The 26,208-nt window shown below is 39.2% G+C and overlaps 1 protein-coding gene and 1 long non-coding RNA gene across 2 annotated transcripts; one reads left to right on the top strand and one right to left on the bottom strand.

Annotated features, from left to right (window-relative positions):
* Positions 1-860: 860 nt before the first annotated feature.
* LOC126967303 (uncharacterized) lies at positions 861-11,668 on the top strand. The gene is made up of 7 exons (XR_007729970.1): positions 861-924; positions 1,995-2,106; positions 3,334-3,472; positions 4,558-4,710; positions 4,791-4,892; positions 8,047-8,184; positions 11,619-11,668. It is a non-coding gene; the product is annotated as an uncharacterized LOC126967303 (long non-coding RNA).
* A 9,684-nt stretch (positions 11,669-21,352) lies between these two features.
* Positions 21,353-26,208, bottom strand: LOC126967102 (cytochrome b-c1 complex subunit Rieske, mitochondrial). The gene is made up of 4 exons (XM_050811494.1): positions 25,905-26,208; positions 25,666-25,809; positions 23,372-23,549; positions 21,353-21,739 (listed from the first exon to the last, which is right to left on the bottom strand). Exons 1-4 carry the CDS (start codon positions 26,107-26,109, stop codon positions 21,451-21,453), a joined length of 816 nt encoding a protein of 271 aa, XP_050667451.1. The 5' UTR covers positions 26,110-26,208; the 3' UTR covers positions 21,353-21,450.

Below are 26,208 nucleotides of genomic sequence, written 5' to 3'. Positions count from 1 at the left end.
CGGAGGCGTCGTGTGCCGGGTCGTCTATTTCCCTTAAATATGTGCGAAGGGAACGATGGCTGTTCCCTACCTCAACTCGTGAACGTATGCAACTCGTGATGCTATGTCGACCTGTTATAGTAAATAAATTATTGTATTTGTTTAATGCAATTACTAATTGTGACAATAACCACGACCACCATGATGATTCACGAAGCAACCTTACGCAAACAACGAATTCAAGCTATAAAGGTTGATGCGTCCAATATACGATAATGTATATTTATAAAGTTGATTCTTTATTACTTTTATGAAATAATGTATATTATTTAAACACGACTCATATATTGAATGCAGCAGCACCTTACAAACTAATTTGTCATGTATATTACAGCCATTGTAAAATACTGTATTTGATTGAAAAGAGTGGCCGTTGAGTTTCTTGTATGTTCTTCTCACGAGCTCAACTTTTTACAAACCTATGGTAAATTCAGTAATTTAAAAGAAATATTTGTAGGAAGATTCAAAAGCGCTTAGTTTAAGCCTAATTGAAAAAAGTTTATTTGACTTTGACTAGCCATCGTCTCGCACAATTTTAGGGAAAATGACCAGCCCCACTACGGCGCCACGAGTAGTGCTATTTAAGCGAGCATGACAAGACCTTCCGCGGAAACCTTATATATGTATAAATTATGAATATTAACTTGATGACTCCGCGCATTTCTGAGAAAAAGAGTATTGAGAACAAACATCTTTGATAGTAGACAACGTTATTAAACGATATCGGTTATTTTTAATTTGTGTGGGAACCCTAACAACGATGTTTTCTTTGTACCAACTTCCGGCGACCCCCCCCCCTACAGCCCCCGCTCGTGTTCCAGGACGATGACGACGACGAGAGCGAGTCGTGCGCCAGCCCCGCGCCCCGGCCCTGGACCCGCACCGGTGAGTGTCGCCCGCGACTGACTTGTGTATACTAATGACTAATGAGTAACAACCAAGTACTAACCTGTGCCGTGTGTCTCGCCCCGCCCCCCGCCGCCCCCGCCGGCGCCTGCAGCCGAGCCGCGCCGCGCCCGCATCTCGCACCACGAGTACCACAACTTCTGCGACGAGACGCTCGAATGTACGCCGCCCGCCGTCCGCTGCATGCGCTGCCACAGACCGCGACAAGAATCGCGCCGACGCGAACGGTTCAAACAGCCAGCGCTCTATCTGAGGCTATTCCGCTGCGCTCCTCAGTTTCATTCATCTTTGCAAATTCGCTATTCTTGTCGCGCGTGTTTACACAACACCTGGTTGGCGACAATCGGCCAGCTGTCGCTTATGCCTTCATTGTTCAGTAGCTAGCTGTAGTGCAAATATTTTCTGTGTCCCATTGATACCACACCAATTTATACCACAATTTATGAATGTTCATCGTCTCTCGGTACAAACTACAAGCCAACCGTTCGAATGACGCATGATTTTATGAATTTTTGTGTGTCTGTTGAACTCTCAAGTTAAACTGTCACATGGATCTGTCGCATGTTTTCACTAACCATCTGTACAATTTGTCATAGACTGAAGGCACTGACCTGTATAAATACCACTGGACAGGCTGTTCCTTATGCTTGACAGCAATTTTTTTGTGCCTATTTGAAGCGCCACTTGCGAGCGTCGAGAGAACTAATTTTGACATTTAATACAAATGTTTGCAAAAGAACGTGCAAGACTGAAGTATTTTTGCATTTTGAATTAATTTCGTCCGTTCACCGTGTTACTTATACTTCAAAATACGTTGATTTTACGGATAAAGTACACATTTTTTTTGTAAATAGTTTCCCACCATCTATCGATGTTTCCTGAGGTTGTCATCACTAGTTTTAATACCGCAGACTCTCGCTACATGGCAAACAACGTAAAAATGGCGTATATCAAACAGACACAAAAGCACTTTGACAGCCGCCAGTCCAGTGGTATATACTAGAGGTGCTCGTAAGTCGTCGGACGTGTAACAGAGTGTTTCGTTTTAGCGTACGACCTGGCCACCCAGTGCGAGTCGCGGCGCGCGGCCCACCGCCGACACTCGCTCGCACACGCCGCGCCCGCCTCGCCCCGCGCGCCCCGCTCGCTGCCGCACTCCAGGTACGTCTGTGTCACTGTCACTGTCACCGGCGGCGCTAAATCTAGCGCTGAACGAAACGTGGAGGGAATAACTGCGCATGGGTAGGTACTGTTGCGAACGCAAATATTATACTTTGAACAAAATTTTATGTTACAAGTGTTAAATACTTCTGTGCAAAGTTAATTACGTGTCAGAATCGTCAGTAAATTTCTCAACATTAGAATACGTGTGTGTGTGTGTGTGTGTATGTGCGCGCGCGGGTGAGTGTATGTGCGAGTGTGTCTTTATTTAACATACCAACTCAATCTTAACAATAAACAACTAAAAAATAACAGCAAATAACAATATAATTCAGAACGTGACTGTACACTGGAAGTGCCCGGGGTGCCATATCGGTACCTACGGGGGACGGAATACGACTGGCGAGCCAATCCACACTCCGCAAGTTCCGTTCATCCCTTTTATAAAATTAAATACTTTTACCTAATTAACCTTTAATATTTTTGTCTTCTGCGCAATAACGGTCAGGGCTATACTTACGTGCCGCCACTTATAGGGGATAACGGGATACTTCTTGCGCAAACATACTTGCTGCTCCAGAGGTACAGTGACGGCGTTCTTAGCGACTGAGCGGATTGATGGAACCAAATAAATGGAGGAAAGCAAAAAAATAATTATAAATTACTTCAACCTCGTATTCAATGCAATTTCAAATTTAAAAGTTAACAAGTAAAATTCAACAAATTAAAGTTTTTTGAAGTTATACTTCTTACGGCGCGTTATGAAAAAATTATTTGAATGAAATTTTAAGATGCGCGCGCACCACTGTAACACAAAAATAACAGGTTGAAGAAGTTGGTTGGTTCCTAATATTTTCTGACGTTTGCGTCATTCGTTATTTTTTTGGTTTCTTCGTCCATTATTAGGACAGGCAAAGGGTTCAAGTCCATACAGCCGTATTCATTATTTAATAATTAATTGTCAAAGCCATCTTTGCAAGATTTTTTCAAAATTGTTCCTTCTAAAAACATAGAAAAGCACGAGGAATAAATAAATCATGATTTTGCTTCGTTAGGCCAAAGAAGTATAACTTCTTGCGTGTATACATAAGTTCACACACACACACACACACTTTTTTAGCATTGCGTGATGAACACTAAATATATTTATTCATAATATACAAATATTATAAAAATAACTGAACAAAGTATGCATCTTTTGCAGTCATTATAAAATGATTTATGTAGGGCTGCCTCTCGCGCGTCATGCGGCGGGGACGGGACCGGCGTGGGAGCCCCCGAGCTGTCGTGGTCGCGGTCCTCGCTGACGGACGAGCTGGAGCGCTCGGGCAGCGCCTCCCCGCTCTCGACCCTGGCCGCGCCGCATGTGAGTGTGGTATAACTAGCTTACGTAGGTTATCACTTACCATCCCTACCTATTATAAAACAGAGTCCACGGCCACCTCTGTCTGTCAAGAACGGCTTGCACAATCTTGATGAAAATTTAAAAATATTTTGATTGCTGTTTTGTTATCTTGTCCTTTTGTACACATACATATAATAACCAGCCTAGGCTAAACATTCCTGTCGCTCAATACTTACTTTAGAAGCAATAGTTGGCATGCAAACTAACTCTGTTAATTCCACTTTTGTGCAATGTTACAATGTTATATCTACAGCTTAGTAGTAAAATTAATGTAAATTACTCACTGAGTTGTAATTTTCCTGTTCCACGCTGGCGTAAATTAATGAAAGTTATGCATGAAATGTGAATAGGATGAGAACCTTATAGACTCCACATGCTAAGTGAGGTCACTGCACAAGGTCCAGTGCGATTCTGATGTGCTTGTTGACGATCAAAACCGATTACTAGACTTCACTTGCTCACTAACCAGTGGCACGCTCCGGATGCCGACTAGATTAAAGCTACCACAACGGCGTCTTTTTCTGACGTAAAGCAGTTATGTATAAGCATTATTGTGTTTCGAACTGAAAGGCGCCGTAGCTAGTGAAATTACTGGGCAAATGAGACTAAACATCTTATGTCTCAAGGTGACGAGTGTAATTTTAGTGCCGCTCAGATCTTTTGGGTTGGGCACTGCATTATAATGGGCAGGGCGTATCAATTACCATCAGCTGATCGTCCTCAGTCGTGCTCGTCTCGGCCCTTATTATCATTAAAAACTCAATGCGAGTACAGCTCGTATATGTGCAGCAAGATACAACAGTTCCGTGCTAGGGAAGGAATCAATATCGTCGTTCACTATTTTGGAATTCAAATTTCTAATTATATTAGCTTTAAGTTATTTATAATTTTTGGAACTGTGTGTTAGTAATATATTGACAATATTCCTTTGAATAAACAGATGCAATAGTATTGATGCTCTTATTTATTCATAAAATAAGTATGTTAACAAGTGAATCGTATCATAGCTACCAACAAGAGTTCATATTGTGGCCGGCGTGTTGCAGAAGCTGTGGCAGGAGGCGATGGCGAGATCTGCGGAGGAGCGGCTGTCGCTGACCCTGGACGAGATCGTGCACATACGGTCTGTGCTCACCAAGGCGGAGCTCGAGGTGCTGCCTGTGGAGGGCCGCGTCAAGGAAGACGTGGAGAAGAGACGGGTAATTAGCCGACGATCAGCTCCAGCTGCCGCTACTGTGTTCAAGTGTGCCTATTTTTGATTATCGCTTGTTTTCTTCAGGTCTGCTTCCTGTGCCTGAAGACTCGGTTTGGAATATTCGGCCCTTGGGGCCAGAAATGTAAGCTGTGCAAACGGACCGTCTGTCAGAAATGTTGTTCCAAGGTGATTGCAGTACATTACGTGCATTTATTTTTAAAAAATGTTATATATTAATAGTAATATAATATTGAGAGTCGCGAACACTCAACCTGGCTGTACCCATGTTCATTTTTCGTCACTGTATAGGTAAAATATTGTAAAATTTATATAAAACCAGTGTTACCTCAGCACAGAATAAGTAATTTTTCTACAGTAGAGAAGCTGAACCTTTGATATGGAAGAAAACCGCTATATAATCACTCCTTCCCCACGCACAAGCCAGATTGCTTTTGATCGCCGCGTTTGTGTTTGTTTCTCGTCCGTAAAATACCTTTTACAGACGGTAAACCGTACATGCCCTTTTTATACTTTTATTGTATATCTTCAGAGTATTCTATATTCAGTTATATTAATAAAATGTCTTAAATTTTTCACCTAGACGCAGTAAATGCCTTCGACAGTGTCTCTATCCCTATAAAACAAACTTGTTAAATTAGGCATTCGAGGAATACCGTTACAACACTTTCTTCTTAAAATATCGAAAATAGCTTGTTAAAATTATTGACAGTTTAAGCCAAGATAAAAACATAAGTTTCGGTGTGCCAAGGTAGTGCTTTCGGCCCTAAACTATTCTTAATTTTTATTAATTACCTCTGCAACATGCACCTAGTAAAATCGCTGTTAATATCGGAGAACTGTGTAGTTAAAATTAATGTGCACTTTTTCAATATCAAGGGTATCCATTGCCAAAACGCCGTCCACTACCACCTTGAGACGCCGCAGCCGGCTTTGTGTTTCCTTTCGGGCACGCAGATATCTCGACCTAGCGATACGTCATATTTAACGTACCTTGATACAAAATTGAGCATAATTTTTTGCCTCATGATGGGGTATGTGTGTATTGGATTTGGACATGGTGCATTCCTTTTTTGCATCCTACCCTTGGGGCAAGGTTTGTATCCCTTGGGATTATCCCAGTGCCTGCAGCGTTGTAGTAGCCCTGGCCCATACGGCAAAAGAGGCCAATCTTCTGTGCGCTCTTTTTGCCTCAAACTCGACTCTTGACGACAACCGTCGACCATCCCGCGGGGTCAGAGCTCTATGCCTGAAGTACAGTTCAGACAGAAAACTGTCAGGCGAGCTCTGTTTTCGTTGGACGTCAGGAAGTCGAGCGGGCCGGATGGCATTTCTCCAATCGTGCTTAGAACGTGTGCCCCTGAGTTGACGCCGGTGCTGACGCGTTTAATCCGGCACTCATATTCAAAAGGCGTAGTCCCTGACTCATGGAAGTCAGCCCTTGTCCATCCGATCCAAATAAAAAAGGAGACAGTTCAGATGCGGCAAACTACTGGCCTATTGCTATAACCTCCCTGCTCTACAAAATCATGGAAAGCATAATTAACCGCCTGCTATAATGGGTATACCTGGCAGGTCACCAGTTGATCAACGACTGACAGTACGGCTTTCGCCATGGTCGGTCGGCAGGCGATCTTCTGGCATACCTAACACATAGATGGGCGGCGGCTATCGATAGCTCCTCTCCAAATTTCCATCTCCATTGACAACGGCTATTGCTCGAAACCGAAGCCCGTGAACGCGGGAGTGGCCCAAGGCTGTGTGCTATCTCCCACTCTGCTTCTTCTGCATATCAATGATATGTTGGACACCTCCAACATACATTGCTATGCAAACGATAGCACTGGTGAAGCCATATACACCGGCCATGCAGGTTTCTCTCGGGTAATCGTCGACCAATGCCGGGAGAAACTTGTGTCTTCTATCGAGTCCTCTGAAGGTCGCGGAATGGGGTAAATTGAACCCCCAGAAGACTCAAGTTTGCGCGTTTACCACTAAAAAACCCCATTCGTCGTATCACCGCTCTACGATAACACTTCCTTAAAAGTTTCGCCTAGTATCGGAATACTAAGAATCTAAATCTCGAGCGATTGCCAATTCCATAGTCATCAGGAGGGCAAAGTCAGATTGGCTTCGAAGAAGCTAGGGGTCATTAATAGAGCATGGCAAAACATCAAGCTGGCCCACTTTCTAGCGCTCTACAAAGCGCAGATCCGGCCACACATGGAATAATGATGTCATCCCTGGTCTGGCGCACTCCATTATCAGCTCGATCCATTTGGCTTCGAAGAAGCTGGGCGTCATTGAAAGAGCACGGCAATACATCAAGCCGGCCTACATTCTAGCGCTCTACAAAGCGCAGGTCCAGCCACACATGGAGTATTGCTCTGTGAACGGCTGGATCACTTGGCGTTGCGTAGAGACGTCGTACATATCTTTTTAACTATACGAATTCATAAACTGATTGCCTTATTTAAAAATATTCGTCATGGTGCAGATCCTTAGCTTATGAAGATTATTTACCATGCTCTCTTTTAATTCTAATTAATATCTAGTTTCTTACTGTATTGACACATGGGGAGGTGCTGTATGATTTTGTCTGATAACACTAAAATGAGCTCAAAGAGCCATCCTTAATACGAGTCCATTCCTTTATTTCTTAAGGCAACTCTTCATTCAGAGATTAATGTTACAATTTCATAGACAGGTTGATGTAGACGATATGAATGAAGTCAAAAAGTTTAATATAAGTATTAAACAAACTATTTAGCGTCCAAAACTTTAATTCATTCTTCAGTCGTGGTGAGGCAAAACACCACAATCAAGGATGCGCTGTCAATTTTTAAGGTGGTAGTATGCTGTTATCTTCATGGTCCCTAAGTCGTTTCGGTTCGGGAAAACTCCAGCCGGTAATTGATTCCACAAAGCTGCTGTAAGAGACATGATATTTCTCGCAAAACGCACGGTTGTAGAATTCCAGTTGTCAACATGATGCGGGTGGAAATTGGCTGCTGGTATAAATCCGGACAACTCCTCTGAGCACTCTCCGTGATAAATGCAGAAGTCTTCTTCTGCATTTATCACGGAGAGTGCAAATATTTTTTCTAAAGAAGCGATACAACATGTCTTCACAAAGTTTGTTGAGTCCAAGTCAATTTTAAACATAAATTTATCCTTCACGTGAGATGTTTGAATTTTTAGAAAAAATGTTTGAATTTTTATTTCAAATGTTTGGATTTCATACCCGTAATTTTGTAAAGTATTAAATAAAAAAACTTGTTTTAAAGTATACATAATATACATTATAATGAAATGCCCCCAGATGCGTATCCCGACGGAACACTTCGCGCACGTGCCGGTGGTGTTGCTGAGTCCCTCGCTGCTACCCTCTCCGGACGAGGGCGACTCCTTCCCGCGCTCACTCATGGCACGCCTCGTCTCCAGCACCCCCGACTACCACGTGAGTATACTAAACTACGAGCTGACTGTGTTCTATTCAATGGAATATTCATATTACGTAGGTCACACTAAAAGTTTTGCGTAACTTAAAAAAAAAAACAAAATACAGAAATCACACGGTGCTAAGTCGGGGCTCTGTGCAGGATGGGTAATGAGTTGTACTTTTTCGGAAGCTTAAAATTACTTAGTTTTGTTGGTGGTGTATGAAGAAGCATTGTCATGATGTAGGAGAACGCGGCTTTCTGGTTGTCTTTCGCGACCTTGGGTACCCAGGGTAAACAAATGGTAGAGTACGACTCGACACTTTTTTAATCTTCAAGAGGAATTGTGCAGCCCATGACCCGTACCTGAGAAAATAATGCGCTCATTTATAATAACGTTTCTCGCCTGCTTGCCACTTTTGTTGGCCTGTTCTCATTTTCAAGCACCCTTTCACAAGATTGCTGTTTTACGGGTTCAAAACAATAAATCCACATTTTGTGTCCTGTGACAATTTCATAAACAGCATTGGAATGTCCGTGGTCGTACTTCATTGGCATCTATGAGCACCATTGCACGCGAGCCCGCTTCTGCTCCGTTGTCAGTTAATGAGGGACGGATCCAACGACAACAATGTTTCTGAACTTACAATTCTTCGGGTAAAATTTTCTGAATGTGGCTCATACTAATCCCCAATAGTCCTCGAATTGTCTCATAGGTAATCCGCGGGTGCTCTTCAATTAGCCGCTTCACGAAATTCGTCATGTAAAGAAACCCGACCTCTCTCAAATTCAGCAAACCATCGCCTCCGCCTCACGGTGTTCAAACACGGTGCTTCTCTCCCAAAAGCATTTTGAAGAAGAGCGGCAGTCTTGCGGAGAGAGAAAACTTTTAAAATCATAAAAAATCATCGCTCTAAAATCTTTTCGACTTAATTCCATTTTCGTTGCGTACGTAGAACTTTGATATGTGATAAAAAAACAATTGACAAATGATTTCCCGCCATTTTTTTATTACTAAGAAGGTTGCAACGTTTCAAAAAATATAACAGTCGAAATTCAACTAGTTCCGATTAGCTTGAAGTGCAAAACTTTTGGTGTGCCCCATGTATGTGAGTTTATAATCTTTGTTCTAAAGATCTTGAGGTGATCGTCTTTTTAGTCTTTTCTATTCTAGTTAGTTTAGTTTGCTAGTTTAGTTCCTCCATTAAGGTTACTGCCAATAGGTTGGGATGTTTATGAATTTGTGCTCTGTACCAGTAGTGAGACTCTAACTTCATCAATGACCGTTTTAATTTTTAGATCGCTCTGTATGCGACTATTAATGTAGTATCATGGTGCCCCTAGAGTCTTTAATAGAACATGTTGCAGAATTTCTATATTGGATATGGAAGCTTTTCTTTTGGTCCAAATATATTTTTCCAGGTGAGTCGTCTGTCTTAATAAGTAGGTATAGGTACTAATTCCTTGCGAGATGACTATGTTTCAACTATATCCGTACTGTATTCATATGCAGAGCCATGCTTGTCCGTAAACTTACCACTACTTTGTCGTTTACGTTTGACAAATTTTGTAGATATATTCGATATTCAAGCACTCGGTGTGTGAAGGATAGTTGAATATTATAAATTTGGGATTAGGATTAGGGAAAGTAACTAGTTTGATACGTTGATTACGATTATTGTAATTTTAGCTCTTATCATCCAAGATAGGTTTGTTGCTACATACATAGTTATAGGTGAGATGTGCTTGAGTCGTGAGAAGGCGAGAGCCCAGATCGGGTTCTGGCGGAAGGACACTGATTCCAAAAATAACAATCGTAATCGTAACTAGAATTAGAGTAATTAATTAGATTGTATAAAAATACGCAATTATTTTTATACTTTTTAGTGCACATTATATCTATTGTTTTGGAATAGTGTTTTTGAAGGCGGTTGTTTTTTTGTTAAAAAATTTTTTATAAGAGCTAAACATGATTTAAACATTTTGCAATAACGCCAAACAAAGCCTAATAATTTGTAACATTTATTGATTGTTACATCTATGTGTGTATTGAAGAATAATTTCTTGTCTAAAATAATACCAAGGTCTCTGATGTAATCCACTTCATCTAACGAAAGATTTTTGAAAGAATATGAAGTATTATGTGGTATTCATTTCTTTGTAAATTTTATATGCTGACATTTTTTTACATTAAGGGGCAATCTATTTTTAATAGACCATTGGGAAATACTGTTTAAGCCATTTTGAAGAGTCTAACGGAGTTTGGATAGGTTTAAAAAAAATCGTCGGCAAATAACGCAAAATTTTAAGATTTTATGTGGCCACACAAGTCGTTAATAAATACTAAAAATAATATAGGACCTAGATAGGATCCCTGAGGGACTCCAGATGGAACCATGAATGGATTTAACCGATACCCCCAAACCACAACTTGTAGTTGTTTGTATGACAAAAACGATGAGAGCCAGGACAGCAAAGTTCCTAGAATGCCACCATTATCTAGTTTACTTATTAAAAATTGAGTGGTTGACCCGATCGAAAGCTTTATTAACATCCATATATATAGCGTCCACTTGGTGTCCCTTGTCTATATTATCGAATACTTGAGTTGTACATTCAGTTAAATTTGTTATGGTAGTACATTTTATTGCGGAAACCATGCTGTTGAGGGACTAGGCCCTAGGATGGTTTCTAGAACGTATGTTGACTCGCTGAAATTGGTTTGTACGTTTACGTCATTGGTAAGGCTCTATTCGGTATTGAACTGCTTTGTTAATATAATTCGGAATCCTTTCTTTCGGTTTGTCATTTAATCTGGTGTCCTTTGTTCCTTACGTGTCAGAACTGCAGGGGTCGGAAAACACCAGTTGATTCCGCAACTACTATATTACAGGTCGAAAAATAATTACACTTACCTACACTTACAGTAATATAGGTTTTACTGGGTAACAATGACTCATTGTACACTATCGCTGGTTAAAGTTATTATTTTGTATTTAGTTTATGGTTCAGTTACTGGGTGACCCAATCACTCAAATGCGCCTCTGCTTATACCCGTATACTTTTAACTACATACCTACAAGAAATTAAAAACAAGTTGTTTACAAAACATACCTATGTCAAGGTCGAGATTATTTAACAATGGTTGGTATTTGTCGAATTCTGTGACTAGTGAAATTTCGAGGTTCATTTTGACCTTCGCAGTAAATACAGTCATACCTACTCACACTTAAATGTGCAATTCAGGAGAGCGTCACAATTTGTCAATAATTAGTAATTTTAAGTGAGTTAGAAAAGAAGATAATAAATACGTCACGTTAAAAAATAGCGTAAAACGGCTTCGCCGGACTAACTTCTCCTACTATTAATACTGTACGATTGCGATATTTATTAAAAATGTATTATGTTGTGTATAAATAATGTGCATCTTCCGTTACGTGACGTCTGTCGGCAGGCGGGCGCGCCCGACAACAGCGTGGGCAGCGCGCCCAGCAGCCCGGCGGCGGCGCGGCGAGGGGGGGGGCGCGGGGCGCGCGGGAGGGGCGCCCTCGGCGCCCGGCTCGCGCGGGGGCTCGGCGCTCGGGTTCTCGGAGGCTCTGCGCGGCGTGCAGATGGCCGTGTGCCACGACTGCAAGGCCATGGTGCTGCAGATCATCAGGTCGTCGCGCGCGTGTCGCTCGGCCTCGCGCGACCGCGCCCGGCGCCACCTCACACTGGACCTGACGCCCGTGTACCCCGCGCACCCCGCGCACCCCGCGCACCCGCCCTGCTAGCGCCCCGCGCAGACCTCGCACAAACGACTGGACGTATTTAGTGTAACCTAGACCGTTCATTTTCTGTCGTCGACTAGTCGATAGACTAGTTCAAATCGTGGACTGTTCACCTTCGACGGTATTGCAGACGTTAGACAAGACAGTATATTACAATTTTACGTAGTACGGAATGACCGAATCGACTGAATGGGCTCGTCGCGACCGCTGTGACTTAAAATGGACTGTTAATTCGTAAGAATGACATTAATTTATATTTTATACGGAATAAATCTGTAAAATTAAAATTTTAATTTTATAATAATGTAAAACTTATGAGGATCCTCCTAGCTAAATTAAATAAAAGCATTATTGCAAAAATACAAAATTATATTTTCGCCTACTTAAAAGATCAACTGATTTTCTGTACATGTTGAGTATCTAGTGGGGAAAATTAGTTCATAATTTACATTCTGTTTTAAACGGACGACAAACAAACTCCTTGTTTACGTCTGTCATAGTCTATGAATTGAACTAGTCCATTTGAAATACGTGAACCGTCGAACCGTCGACGCATCGTCGACCGGTTGATTGAACTGGTCCGTTATTCAACGCCCATCGCTGCAAACGACCAGATTGCCGCCGGATGAGAATCGAGTGTGTCGCTCGACTCGTTGATCATTAGTAGTCATTCAATTTTGTCATAAATAAATATTTTGTCATTTCGAATGTTATAGATAAGTATTTATAATATATTTTTAATACAAAGAAAATGTGAATATTATGAAGATTCAAATTTAAAGTTACGTACGTATTCTGGAATATAGTACGAGTATAGATAGAAAAATTTATGTATGTAGTGCACTGTTTGTTCAAAAAATTAGGTGACCTTTATATTCTCGAATAATATTAATTTATTCTTCAATATGTGATTTGTTCTCATCAAGCCTGCCTATAAAAGCCAGCCCCATTTCCAATCGTCGACGCACACGGCCCGCACTCCGCGGCCCGCTGTTAGTTACCAATTGTTCTAACGTTGCCGCAATATTCTGTTCATCTAAAAAAAATTTACAATAACAGATAATTTGGAATATTTAATTATACTTTTTACGCCATCTTTGATCCATTTTTTCGAAAACCATAAACTCGCCCGCCACCAATACTCTCGGCTAAATTATATCTTTAAAAAATAAATCAACATTTAAAAAAAATGTAATTAATACCTTCGTAGCAGCCTCGCGACATTTAAAGTCACCTTTTTTGAACAAACAACTTGAAATTTTATTGTATGATAAATATTGTGAATATTATACTTGTTTAGTCTCCTGGCGGTTACCGCAGGAGGTAGTTTCTGTACTCACATTCGAGAGCGACGTGACCTGTAATTGTAACTAATTGTAACCTTCTCCCGTGTATTGACTCCTTCGACCCCGGACAGACCACTGCCGGGCTCCGGTCTCCGTCGCGGCCTGTCCACAGCGCCGCCCCCCTGTGCCATACAATGTCCAGTCCACTGACCTCTACTATAATATACCACTGGACTGGCAGCTGTCAAAGTGCTTTTGTGCCTGATTGATATTCGCCATTTTGGCGCTGTTGGCCATGTAGCGAGAGTCTGCGGTACTAAAACTATTGATGACAACCGCAGCAAACATTGATGGTGGGAAACTGATTACAAAAAAAATGCGTACTTTATTGCGTTGATTCTTGAAGTATAAATAACACGGAAAATGAATGAATTTAATTCAAAATTCGCCGCTTCAAATAGGCACAAAAAATTTGCTGTCAAAGAAATGGAACAGCCTGTCCAGTGGTATTTATACAGGTCAGTGGTCCAGTCTATATCTGTCTCTGTCTCGTCTCGTGAACGTTCCGATTGCGCGCCGCACTTCTTTCACAACTCAGTTACTCTGTTATTAATACACTTAGTTCTTAGTTGTAGCTCCTCTCCACCCACACCTCCTCACATGACAATAACAAATACTCTTATGACATTTAATTTGACAAACGAAGTTCACCTTTTTTTATGGAATGACATTATTATGATATTATAATTTATATAGTTTCAAAACAGTACGATAAAAGAAGACAGCTGGTTGTTTTTTTTTGGACGTGAATGTAAACCATCAATAGACATCACACTATATAGTATTTTAATATAATATAAAATCCGGGTAGAACTCAACCGAAAACTCAAAAATAAAAATAAATTTACCTTAATAATTCAATTTTCCATAATATCATTAAGGGGCAATCTGAAAGAAATATAGGTAGTAGCCGGGCTATCTTAGGGAGTGACGCCTGTTTGTCAGTTCAGTACTGGTAGGTGAGTAGCGCCCACGTATGGAGGTTCTTATTTTTTTTTTTTTTTTTTTTTTAGTTTCAATAATTTCCTTTAATTTTTAGATCTAGCCTAACCTCTAGCCGTGTGTTTAATGTTGCGATGGCCACGCTGTATATATTATAAATAAACTACAACTTGTGTCTGTCGTGTCATATTAGGATAACAGGGTTGGGTACAGCCGGAAAAAATTTGTGTCTTTCTAACCAGCCCTCTCTTGAAAAGACTTCGGAAATGGGATAAAATGATACTTGTACAGATTAACCCATTAAACCCTGTTTGTTGTATCGCTACATCACTTCTAATGCCGGGTATCGGAATAAATCTCTATATCTTCATTCCCAATTCAACTACCATACTACACACCCGAGATCGTTGTCAGGCGCAGGTCTGGCCGCTTGCTCAACGGTGAAGTATTGCTCGCAGGCCCAGTATCGATCACGACCCACGTCAGTTTATTATATTTTGAAACTTACAGGAAAATAAATAACTTTTGGAATTCCATGTGCTTTAGTTCGTAGCGATCAATATATTTCGAACAAGTTGTGCCTAATTTCTAGCTCTTATTTTAGTTTTAGTGTAAAATTCAATAAGTACTTCTTACTCTCACACACTCAATTGAACTTTACACATTTTAATCACTTTTGTCGTTTGTGTGGACAACTTATAGACTTAGACACACACACCATCTTATCCAAGCAAATTTTAACAAAAGGGTGAATTTCACTTTAGAAGCCTGCACGCGTGTGATTTCTCGTGCCAATTACGACAATCGCCATCATAGTAACGGCGTTTCTGGCGCGGTTTTAAACTTTGGTAACATTTAACTTTGGCTTTTTTTAGTAAGCTAAAAAATCTACCGAAAATACCTATTCATGTAATACTTGTAATACAAATATCTACATGACAATATAATAAAATAGTTAAAATAGCCTATGAGACTTTATCCGTTATTCCTTAATTCATATATTAAATATAGTAAATACTACATAGGTCACAGCGCAGTTTCATCTAATAGCAAGAGTTTATCGTATAATAAATTATATACTATGTCAATAATGAATCAAAATAAACACTTAATGAATTGTGGGTAGTATGAAAAAAAAATATGACAAATGATTATTTGACTGGATTAAGACTTGTTACACGTACACATAACTCACACATACACACACACCGTGTATTTCACCAACGCGCTTGTCTTGTCGAATTGGAGAGAGTAGATATTCTCCCAGAGTGTGTGTAATTGGTTTATTAACTGACATAAAATGATATTTAATAATAACAACGAAATAGGTGTGGTCCAAGCAGACGGGTTGAGGATTAAAATTCAAAATGAGATCCTATTTGTTAACTATGTTCCATAATGTGGTATCCCTCTTATGTTAATGTCTTCTAACTTTAAAGGTTTCCTAAGTCGGCATCTCCATCACTGGTACCTACCAGCCTCCAGGGTACATTTTATTACGTGGTGCACATTTTATGTTGGTTGTGTTTCATCCTTGGTTGCTTGCAACCTCGCTTTTATGAATTATTACACAGGCAGTTATAAATAGTTAAGCTTATTATTAGTAATACATAATCATAACGAAATAATTAAATTGGTTATTTTTTATGGAAGAGTTAAGTGATGTGGTCACCGCCACCCACATTATCTTGCCACGCCAGAGGAGTCACAGGAGCTTTGCCGGCATTTTAGAAAGATGTTGGTACGCGCTTTTTTTGAAGATATATCGTATAGTCCTCATAGATATCGTATGTCCTTGAAACACACAAGGAAGCCACAGCTTTGTTGGAAGTGGAACTGTAAAGAAATTTCAGACATCCAGATGGTGGGGATGATATCCTAATTTGAGGCGACAGGAATCAGGTCGAATATAAGTGATCTCGCCGTTCACAGAGCTCTGGATCCTCGACAATGCGAGCAACTCTGGTTTGCGAACGGACAGATTGTTCGAGCTAATACTGGGGTACGCGATACCAGATAGCCAGCAGTAGGTTACTCCATATGTGGCCGGACTTGCGCTTTGTAGAGAGCTAGAAGTGTTGCCGTACTCTATTTATGACCCCCAGTTACTTCGAAGTCCCACGAAGTAAACAGTCGCTCTAGATTTCGAGACCCAGTATTCCGATAACAGGCGAGTGTCGAAGAGCGGTGATACGACAAATGGGGTTTATTGTGGTTGCTGCGCAAACTTAGTCATTAATTTGAATAACGCATCTTGATGGAAATATTTCGGTGGTCTCTACTCTGGCTACACTGGTAAATAATGTTAACGGCTGTGACCGAACTTCCATTAGTTCCTGCCAACGGTAGTACGAGCAGTACTTTGACCTTACACACCTCTGTCTCACGAGTACACCTGGCAGCTAAACGTTCACCTACATCTTCAATTGGAGCCGCTATAACTTCCTTCACAAAACTCTGCCGCTCTGTTCGAAAATCTGCCGCTGTTTTGATCCTTGATGGCATGATTGCCGAATAAATATTAATATAGCTGTAATGGTAAGATCGTAATGCCAACCTCCCGGGAACTTAAAATAGAATACAATCGTATGATTCCCATACAGTCTTGACGTGGCATGACAGTGCGCGCTGCGATCGAGAGCGAAGTGACGCGACAGTGAACAGGTGACAGTTGACAGGTCGTGGCCGACCTCGTATGTGGCAGTGTGTTAAGCTGCGGTAAATGGTTGCGGGTTTTCCTTTTTAATGCTCGTTTTATGTATATATATATATAACTAATTATTTATTTTGCCAAAAATCTAGGTCTGCTACATGGACATTTGTAAATATAGGTTTAATTAAATTTAGTGATTTAAGATGTTGCCGATGTGACTTGCCTTTTAATTTGTGTCGCCCTCGCACTTCTGTTGACAGTAATCTCATTTGTCACTGCGCGGTGCGCGCACACGGAGCATTGCTTCCCGCGGATTACAAGCGCGCAGGCCGTTCATGTAAATTGGACTTACTGTTTTAAAATAACTAATAATAAGTGTTAAACTAATTTTAATTTATGGATCAATCAAGATAAAGTTATATATTAACAATTATTACTTTTCATATATGTGTGTATTTATTTCGATTTCTTTTAAAGTATTTGGTTGAAAATTTGCTTTGGAGTCCATATATCTCCAGTAAGGACCTAAATTTTAACCTTAATTCACGAGATACGAAATTAAGAATATTGGGACTACCTAGCGTTTTTAGTATGAGATGTATTATAGGTACATATATGACATTATTAAAATGTTCGTAAAAATATTACAAAAACCGGTTTATGAAATGGTGTCAAAACAGTTCGTATTGACAATAGTGATCATTTTTTAATTTCCAGTCTCTGTTAAAATTTCTACATGATTTTACGCGAGCCTGTTAATTTTAGACTGTAAGATTCCACCTCAATAAAAATACAATTCGATATGTAATAAAATGTTTATTTGTGTTATTCCGATAATTGAAAGTTACGTCAAGCACGCCACACTTGGAGCATGTGTATGTGCATTGCGCAACCCCATTGGATATAGTGGGTTGCGCCAATTCCAAACTTTAACTATAAGAATTCCTTATTGGAGTATACAAACTCTAACAATCATAAAAAAATTATGTATTAATTAAAACCATTCCATTTATGCGTGTTGTTTTATTTTCAAACGAGTGTGTCCTAGTTATACTGTATGGATTTCAGTTATATGCAATTAAAATACAAACAATAGAAGTATTGTATATAGTTTAAAAATAACATAGTAAAGAATTAGCAAAATAATAGAAGAGTCTGTTTAGACAAAGTTCTTGGCTCCAGAAGTATCGGCAACGTAACACACAAGCGGCAAATCTGTTTTTATTTCTCTTCTCGTTTAATTATTAGCGAAAGAAAAAAAAAATTTGATCATTTCAGTTGAACTTTTAGAAATCTTAATAGAATCAATCACTTGAAACAATCGCGCAAGCAGCTATAAAATCATTGTGAACGGCACACACTTGGAATCACGGACACCCCCGAAGGCGGCCCGAAGTTGAGGCACACATTCTGGAACGTCGCGGTAATCTAAATCAGCGTACACTCAATGTGGGGAAAAATTGGAGTCATAATTCTGGTTTATCGATACTTTTTTATACTTAAGAAACTACTGTTTTCAGAGTGATTTCCTAATCAGCAAACGGGTAAGTTGGTAAGCACGTTTTTTCAAAGGTTGCTTTCAAATTACGTAACGTGTGAAACTATTCAAAAATTGTGATTGTGTGCCTAGTTCAAATTTAGTCACACTACTACACTAGTTATCATTATCTCGAAATGTAGTGTTATAGTCCATTGAAATGTTACAATGCAATATTCGGTATATTGCATTTTTTAGAGGACGCAATTATTTATGGGACATGTGTGAGAGGTCCACACAAGCTTCCACAGTTTCCTTTTCATCTGCAGAAAAATATTAAGAGATCGGGGGGTGCTGGAGGCTTGGAAGCTTGTAGTGGCATCCCAATGTTTGCATGCTTTTTCCAGCCCCAATCTTCAGGATTTTGACATCTTCCGAGCCACGACTGATTGTGGTGATATACTGAGACTGTGAAAACGAGCTGCATCTTGTGTTGGAGGCAGCGATGATAAATTAAATGGAGGTTAAGCCTGTATTGAGCCCCCACACATGTCCCAAAAATAAAATTGCGTCCTCTAAACAATGCAAAGCTCATGTAACATTTCAATGGACTATTAATCTAACAAAAAAGTTCATTTCTATTCTCAAAATGTCATGAAAATGTTAATCCATACAATATGTATGAGAAAATCAATACTGTTTATAATAATGTCGGAAATCTGAGGGCACAACTATTACTCAGCTAATGTAATCAATGAATAATCTAGGATAGAAATTGAATTAGGGAGCTTAAATTAATACTAATAAAAGGCAAGCTAACTCGATAAACAAATTATAATTTTAGAAGCTTAAAGTAAAAGTATCGAGCAGCTAGTTTAACAAGTTAATCACATTATCATTTTGAGTTAGTGAATTTAAAGCAAGTTCACAAAATTTATTACAGTTTTTAGTTAAAACCGACAAAGCTTCTACTCACAATGTTTTCTCTCCAAAACCTCGAGCCAAAGTGAGCATAGATAATACACTTATAATACAGTATACTAGAGATAGATGTGCAACTAAATACTAATGTTTTTATTTTGTAAAATCAGTGTACCCAGGCCAAGAGATGGCGCTGCGTTATTTTTACGCTCTTAGAGTACCGTCGCTAGATGGCGCTAATTATGTTTATAGTTTTTACTATTGTTTGTAGACCGTATTGCTTGCATATTGATGTTTGTTTTGTGTGGGTGGAAAATATTATTCGTTTATTAAGTTCAGCAGTTACCTTTAAATAAGGAGAGGCATTCAATGATTACAACACCATAGTCAAGTCTTGTTTTAATAAATTAAGCGAGTTTTTTGCTATCACTAGATCTATCATGAATGTTAAATTATCGCCATCGTTGTGAATGTCAGCGTACCTAATAGAATAGGCGGCAGCACTTTCAATGCAATTTTTTTTCATTTGTCAATGTAGGGAAGTTGCACCCCCCTGAAAGTGAGTCCCCGTCTCAAAGCCCTACCTCTCCCAAGCGCTTGCCCCACCAGCAATGCCTGCAGTTGCACAAGTACTTATGCAGATGGCGTTAAAATTAATTCGACGTATGTAAAACCTCCGAAAGGTGGCGCTGACTCAAAAAACAATAGACGAATCCATCGACTCCTAGTTAAATAACGGTTTTCAATGCAAACGATGATAAGTAATTTGAAATAATATTAAACTTAAACGTTAGTTCTTGACGGAAGCTCGCGACGACATATACCTATTCCGGACTATGAGAGAAATCCAAAAAATCAACCATCGCATCATAAGAATTGGTCTAGCCGTTCTTGAGTTATAAATGGTTAAAATTTAATTTAATATTAATTTAATTAATTAAAATTTAATATATAATATTAATAGAGATTATAGAATCTCGCAAATATCTTCAAAATTTCGGAAAACTTTTTAAATAATTTATAGATTGCAAATGTAAGATAAATAAACAAATACCATTAAATTTTAACGATTAAAAAATGTTTGATTATTTTTCTGTCGTTAGTAGTAATCTGAGTTACCCTCAAGTCGCACCTAAAGAAGCTTAAATTCTATTTGAATCAGAATTTATAATTAATATTAAGAGCAGAGAATAAATTAATCTTTTAGTTTTTTTAATGCATAGTGATACAGAATAATGTTTGATAATCCTGCTGCTCGTTGAACCCCCCCACTAAATAAAATGTTAATAATGCTAAGCATCTGCCAAATTATTTTTTGTTTTAATAATATTGTCAAATTACAATCCTACCTACCTACCAATCAATATATTGTGGGGTAGGGCTGCAGATATTGAAAACATATTTGTACTGCAGAAAAGAGCAATTCGAGCAGTCTATAAAATGCGTTCAAGGGATTCATTGAGAGAAAAGTTTTGTGAAATAAAAATTATGACAGTACACTGCCAGTACATATACGAGAACCTCCTATACGCCCATAAAAATATTAGCCAATTTAAAAAGAATAGTGATGTACACAGTGTCAATACTCGAAACAAACATAAACTCGCAATTCCATCTACTAGGCTCCGTAAAATTGCTAAATCTTTTAAAGTGGATTGTGTTGTATTTTATAATAAACTCCCAAATGAAATTAAAATGTTACCTATTAAAAAATTTAAATGTATCGTAAAAAATAAATTAACATCTAAGGCCTATTATAGCGTGAAAGATTATTTGAATGATAAAGATAGTTCGAATTAATGTTCTAAATTTTTTTATACTCATTTGAATGCTATTGTAACTTTTGTACTTCATCCTGACTTGCACTAAATAACTTATAAAGTTTTACAGTGAATAAAGATTTTTTTGACTTTGAATACTTATTTAGTTAGTACCTACTCCTAACCGTGCTGTTCTTTTAATTAAAAATATGATTTGTAAGGAATGCATTTTATTCTCGACTGTAACTCTTGTCACGCACACAAAGTCGTTGTACAAGATTGGCCCACACATTTAGAAGAAGTGAAATAATAAACGACATTATTCTTATAATTTATTGATAATCGATTCTATCGGGTTCAGGGTACACTTAATAACAATAAATAATTTGTCTACGGCGGGTGGCGGGTGAAGGTGAGTCAGCCGACCACCAGGATGCCGTCCTCCTTGAACACGTGCGCTGGCACCTCGAGGTTGAGCGGCGCCGGTCCCTTGCGGATGCGGCCCGAGGCGTCGTAGTGCGAGCCGTGGCACGGGCAGTAGTAGCCGCCGAAGTCCCCCGCGTTGGCGATGGGCACGCAGCCCAGGTGTGTGCACACTCCGATCACGACGAGCCACTCGGGCTGAGTGGCGCGGGCCTCGTCCGCCTCGGGGTCGCGCAGCGCCTGCAGCGGCACCGCCTTCTCCACTGCGATTTCCTTGGCCGTCCTGCCGAAGACAATCATATGACACATGACTTGTCAAGTTGTCATACAGTTAAATTCAAAAGAAAAAAGCAGGATGGGATTATAGTTACTGTGAAACCCATATTTTCAATAATATGAAGCCTAAAATGGCGTTTACCTTATTAATGGGTAATGTGGAACGATACGTTTCTAGTTTCTTGAAATAGTTGATCAGTGTTTCAACCGACATCAAGAAAAGAATAAGGTTCTCAATTCTACTATTTTTTATTAAAACATCAAATTAAACCTACTAACAGATTTATGTCTAATACGCTTTTTCCATTTCCTTTCCTAGCACCACTACTTTATATTGAAACCTAAGGTCTGATCCAATTGTTATATCATAACAAACGCTATTAAATTGGAAACGTTATTTTTGTAATTTTGAGGTAATCTCAATTAATCTTGGCCTCACTCCGTTGTTCAAAGTTCTAGTGCCGCTATTTCACTAGTCACCAGTTGATCAACAAAAGTCAGCCCGTGTCCATCCGATCCAAAAAAAAGCAGCTCGGATTCGGCTAAGGCCTATTGCTATTACGTCCCTGCTCTCCAAATTCATGGAAAGAATAATTAACCACCAGCTCAAGGTATATATAGAGGGTCACCAGTTGATCAACGACCGACAATACGGCTTAAGCCGCGGTCGGTCGGCGGGCGATCTTCTAGTATAACTAACACATAGATGGGTGGCGGCTATCGAAATCAAGGGGGAAGGCTTGGCAGTTAGACTGGATAAAGCGAAGGCCTTTGAAAGTGTATGGCACAAGGAAATTCTCTCACAACTTCCATCATTTGGGCTTCCCGAGAAATTATACAAGTGGACTTCCATCTTCCTCACTGAGCGCAGCATACAGGTCGTTGTCGACGATTATTTCTCGAACCCGAAGCTCGTGAACGCTGGAATTCCCCTAGGCTATCTCCTACACTCTTTCTTCTGTATATCAATGATATGTTGGATACGTTCAATATATGTTGCTTGGCTTCGCAGTATCTGGGCGTCATAAATAGAGCACGGCAATACTTCAAGCCTGTTCAAAGTGCAGGTCCGGCCTAATAATATGGAGTATTGCTGTCTCTGGTCTGGCGCACCCCAGTATCTGCCCGAACCATTTGACCACGTGCAACACAGAGCTTCTCGAATTGTCGGGAACCCAGTGCTCTGTGAGCGGCTAGATCACTTGGCGTTGCGTAAAGACGTTGCTTCATTGTGTCTACTGCCGCATTTATCATAGGTAGTGGTTCCGAAGAGCTATTTGACCTGATCCCTGCCAACGAATCCACTTTTCCAAGACAAGGCACAAATTAGGATATCATCCGGATGTGTGGCATTCCTCAACAGTGTGGTTTTCAAGAAACTTTCTTTCACATACAACCAAGCTGTGGAATGAGCTTCCTTATGCGTTGTTTACAGGACGATATGACGAATAAAACCACTTAAAATCGAATAAGTAAAGTAAACCTTAACTACCTTCCAAAAAATCGCGTACACTTATCTTAAAGGTCGGCAACGCTCCTGTCATTCCTCGGGTGTTGCTAGAGAATGTGGGCGGCGGTGATCACTTAACACAACAAACTTCTGTCTGAAATCGAGACTATACTATGAAAAATCTCGTACCTGTGTCGGATGAACAGAGGCTTGCCCCGCCATTTGAAGGTGACAGACTTGCCCTCGGGGATCTCGTCCAGCTTGATCTCGATCTTGGCCAGCGCCAGCACGTCGGCCGCCGCCGCCATGGACGTCACAAACTGCGTCACCACCGTCTTGGCGGCGTACGCGCCCGCCACCGTGCCCGCTACAAACATTTGCTATATTACATAACTTTCAGTAATAACTCTCACTCATCTTCTGAATAGCTACAACTAGATCCACACAGCTATATTTACTCTCATTTTTTCATTGTGCTTATTTTTTAATGTAATGTCATAAAATAAATTATGTGAAAAATTAACATTGAAAGTCGTTAACGAGCAGTACATTCAGCTGATTACTCTGCCCATTACAATGCAGTGCCACTCAGGATTCTCGAAAAAAACAAAAAATTCTGAGTGGCACTATAATTGCGCTCATCACCTTAAGTCTCATTTGCCCAATAACTTCACTAGCTATTTCCAATATCAACTGAAAATATTTGCCTAATCAATATAAGCAGCTTTTACCAAGCTATATTTCGAATTTGGATGAGAAATTACTATTTGATGATGCCTCTCTTATTATCTTTGAGATAATATGATTGTAGATTTTTATGCACATACAAAAGCAGTTCCTCTGAAACAAGGAAGTTCTACAGTAAGGTGCTTGTAGTTTTGGAGGGTCCTTAGATGGAGAAGAAGTATTTTCATACTAAATTCACTTAATTATTGAAAAAAAATTACCCAGCACTGAAATATATGTAATTCAACAATCATTAATAAGTTATATTTTTTCATACTAATCTGCAGCTATCAAGGGGCCCTTTTCCCACAAAAGACTTCAAACAATATTTTTGCACTTTCACAACAGAATGTTTGTAAGACTAATTAGTTATTAAGGCTTTGTTATCTAAATATAAGTATAAAAGTATCTATCTAAATAAAAGTATAATGTATAAAACATTATTGTTATTATCTTTTATAGGTATTATAGACTTGTAATTATTGTCAGCCAGATATTTTTTTTTTATTTAACCATCAGTATGTCTAACATATAAAACATTAGCAATACTTAATTTACAATTTATAACTTAAATAAATCTAAATAAGGTTAAATAAAAGAAAAGTTATTTTTAACAATTAATTAATTGTCTCATTATTTCTGTAGGGCAGCGGGATATTATGGTCCCATTTTCCGAGTCACATGTGTGAATAAGGGGATTATCTAAGTACGTAAGGTGGGTGCACCTACCTATGCCATAATACCTAACAAAGAATATTAACTTAATTATGAATAAGTTGAAACCGAATTCAACTAGATGAGGCTGATTTAGTCAAGCTATTGAAAGCTATTGTCAAGGCAATGGAGAAAGTAATGGAAGTTGTTATTTGTTAGAACCAGTTACACTTCATTTTAGAAAAAAGTATTTAAGCCAGCTGGCAGAAGACAGAAGCCTTATTATTTTTGTGATATTTAGTGAGGTAAGCTTCTAGGTATATACATATACAATAAGGTGCATTTCATTAATAGGTTTAACACATGTATGGACATAGGAAATACAAAACAGAATACACTAACTTATACAAAAGACTTCAACATTTTCAGATTAGCTCATAGCCACAGAAAAATATAATATTATGTTTACTAAGCTGAGTATGGATTCAAATATAAGAAGCCAACTTTATAAGACATTAGCTGTACCCTGTGTGTGTTGCTACACCACTAACTAAAATAAATTGAATATAATATATGAAATTCATTGGAATGATAGTGGCACTATCTGACAGTGTGACAATCATTTATTTTAATCTATATATCGATATTAAAAGAAACCTAATGAATTTGCAAGACTCAATATGGATAACATACATTTAGAAAGTGCATAAAATATCAGATAAAATCTGTATTTAATTGATTGATAATAATTGTAGGTGATCAGCCGGCTAACATTGTAACATAATCCTTAACTCATTATATTTTATATTCATAATTATATTACTAAGGTGTACTCCACAGTAGAAGTACATCATGAATATTAATAGGAGCACAGAAATTGTTTGTTTGTTTTCACACAGCATGGGGTTGAGGTATGCTTCCCTAGTGCACCAGTTTTGTTGTAGTCTTGTTTGTAAATAGTTGTTACCTAGACCTAGTTTGTATATAACAAACTGTTTATGTGAATAACATAAATTTAAGCAATGTGAAAGACATTATAGAGTCAGTACAACCAAATGAACCTTCTTGAACACTAATTTTAATGTACTTGAACTTCAACTCACCTCCTGCTATAAGGTAAGTAAAAGAGTGTCGTGCGTCAACATTATCTTTAGACCTAGATGTCGGGTCTAGAGTCTCCTTACGTCGGTAGGCAGAGAAGTCGGGCACTGCAATGTCGGAGTGCGCGAATCGAACTTGAGTCGATACTGAAAATTACATATTGTGTTATGTAATACAAATTACAAAATCCATCACAAATAAATGTATGCAAAAAGTTGCAAATAACTTGCTGTATACTTACATTTATTACTCTGTCTCACTTTTAATCCCTGGATCGGTAAGGACCCATGAAGTGACTGAACAGTCGAAATGTGAGGCAAGGGCTGCGCCACCACTTTGTCTGATGAAACAGCTACGGCCACTGCGGGTTTCAGTCCATTTGTTAATACATTTGAACTAGCCTTGAAAAAAGGGGCTAAGTGGCCAGCTCGTACAACTGAAGTCATCGCCGCTACTCCCTTTTAACAAATTTCCCTAAATTAAATTGCCTGCTCAATCACCAACAATCGTCAACTCTCAAGGCTGAACTCTGAAGGCTCAAAAGT

This window comes from Leptidea sinapis, chromosome 12 (genome assembly GCF_905404315.1).
Source record: "Leptidea sinapis chromosome 12, ilLepSina1.1, whole genome shotgun sequence".
Lineage (NCBI taxonomy): Eukaryota > Metazoa > Arthropoda > Insecta > Lepidoptera > Pieridae > Leptidea > Leptidea sinapis.
Note: the sequence above shows the minus strand (reverse complement) of the source record. Positions and strands in the feature narration are given on the sequence as shown.

Coding starts and splice junctions, on each gene's coding strand:
- LOC126967102 (XM_050811494.1), bottom strand. CDS start 26,109: ATGACTTCAGTTGTACGAGCTGGCCACTTAGCCCCTTTTTTCAAGGCT. Junction 25,810..25,904: donor AGTGAGACAGAGTAATAAAT/GTAAGTATACAG, acceptor TGTAATTTTCAG/TATCGACTCAAGTTCGATTC. Junction 23,550..25,665: donor TACTTACCTTATAGCAGGAG/GTGAGTTGAAGT, acceptor AAATGTTTGTAG/CGGGCACGGTGGCGGGCGCG.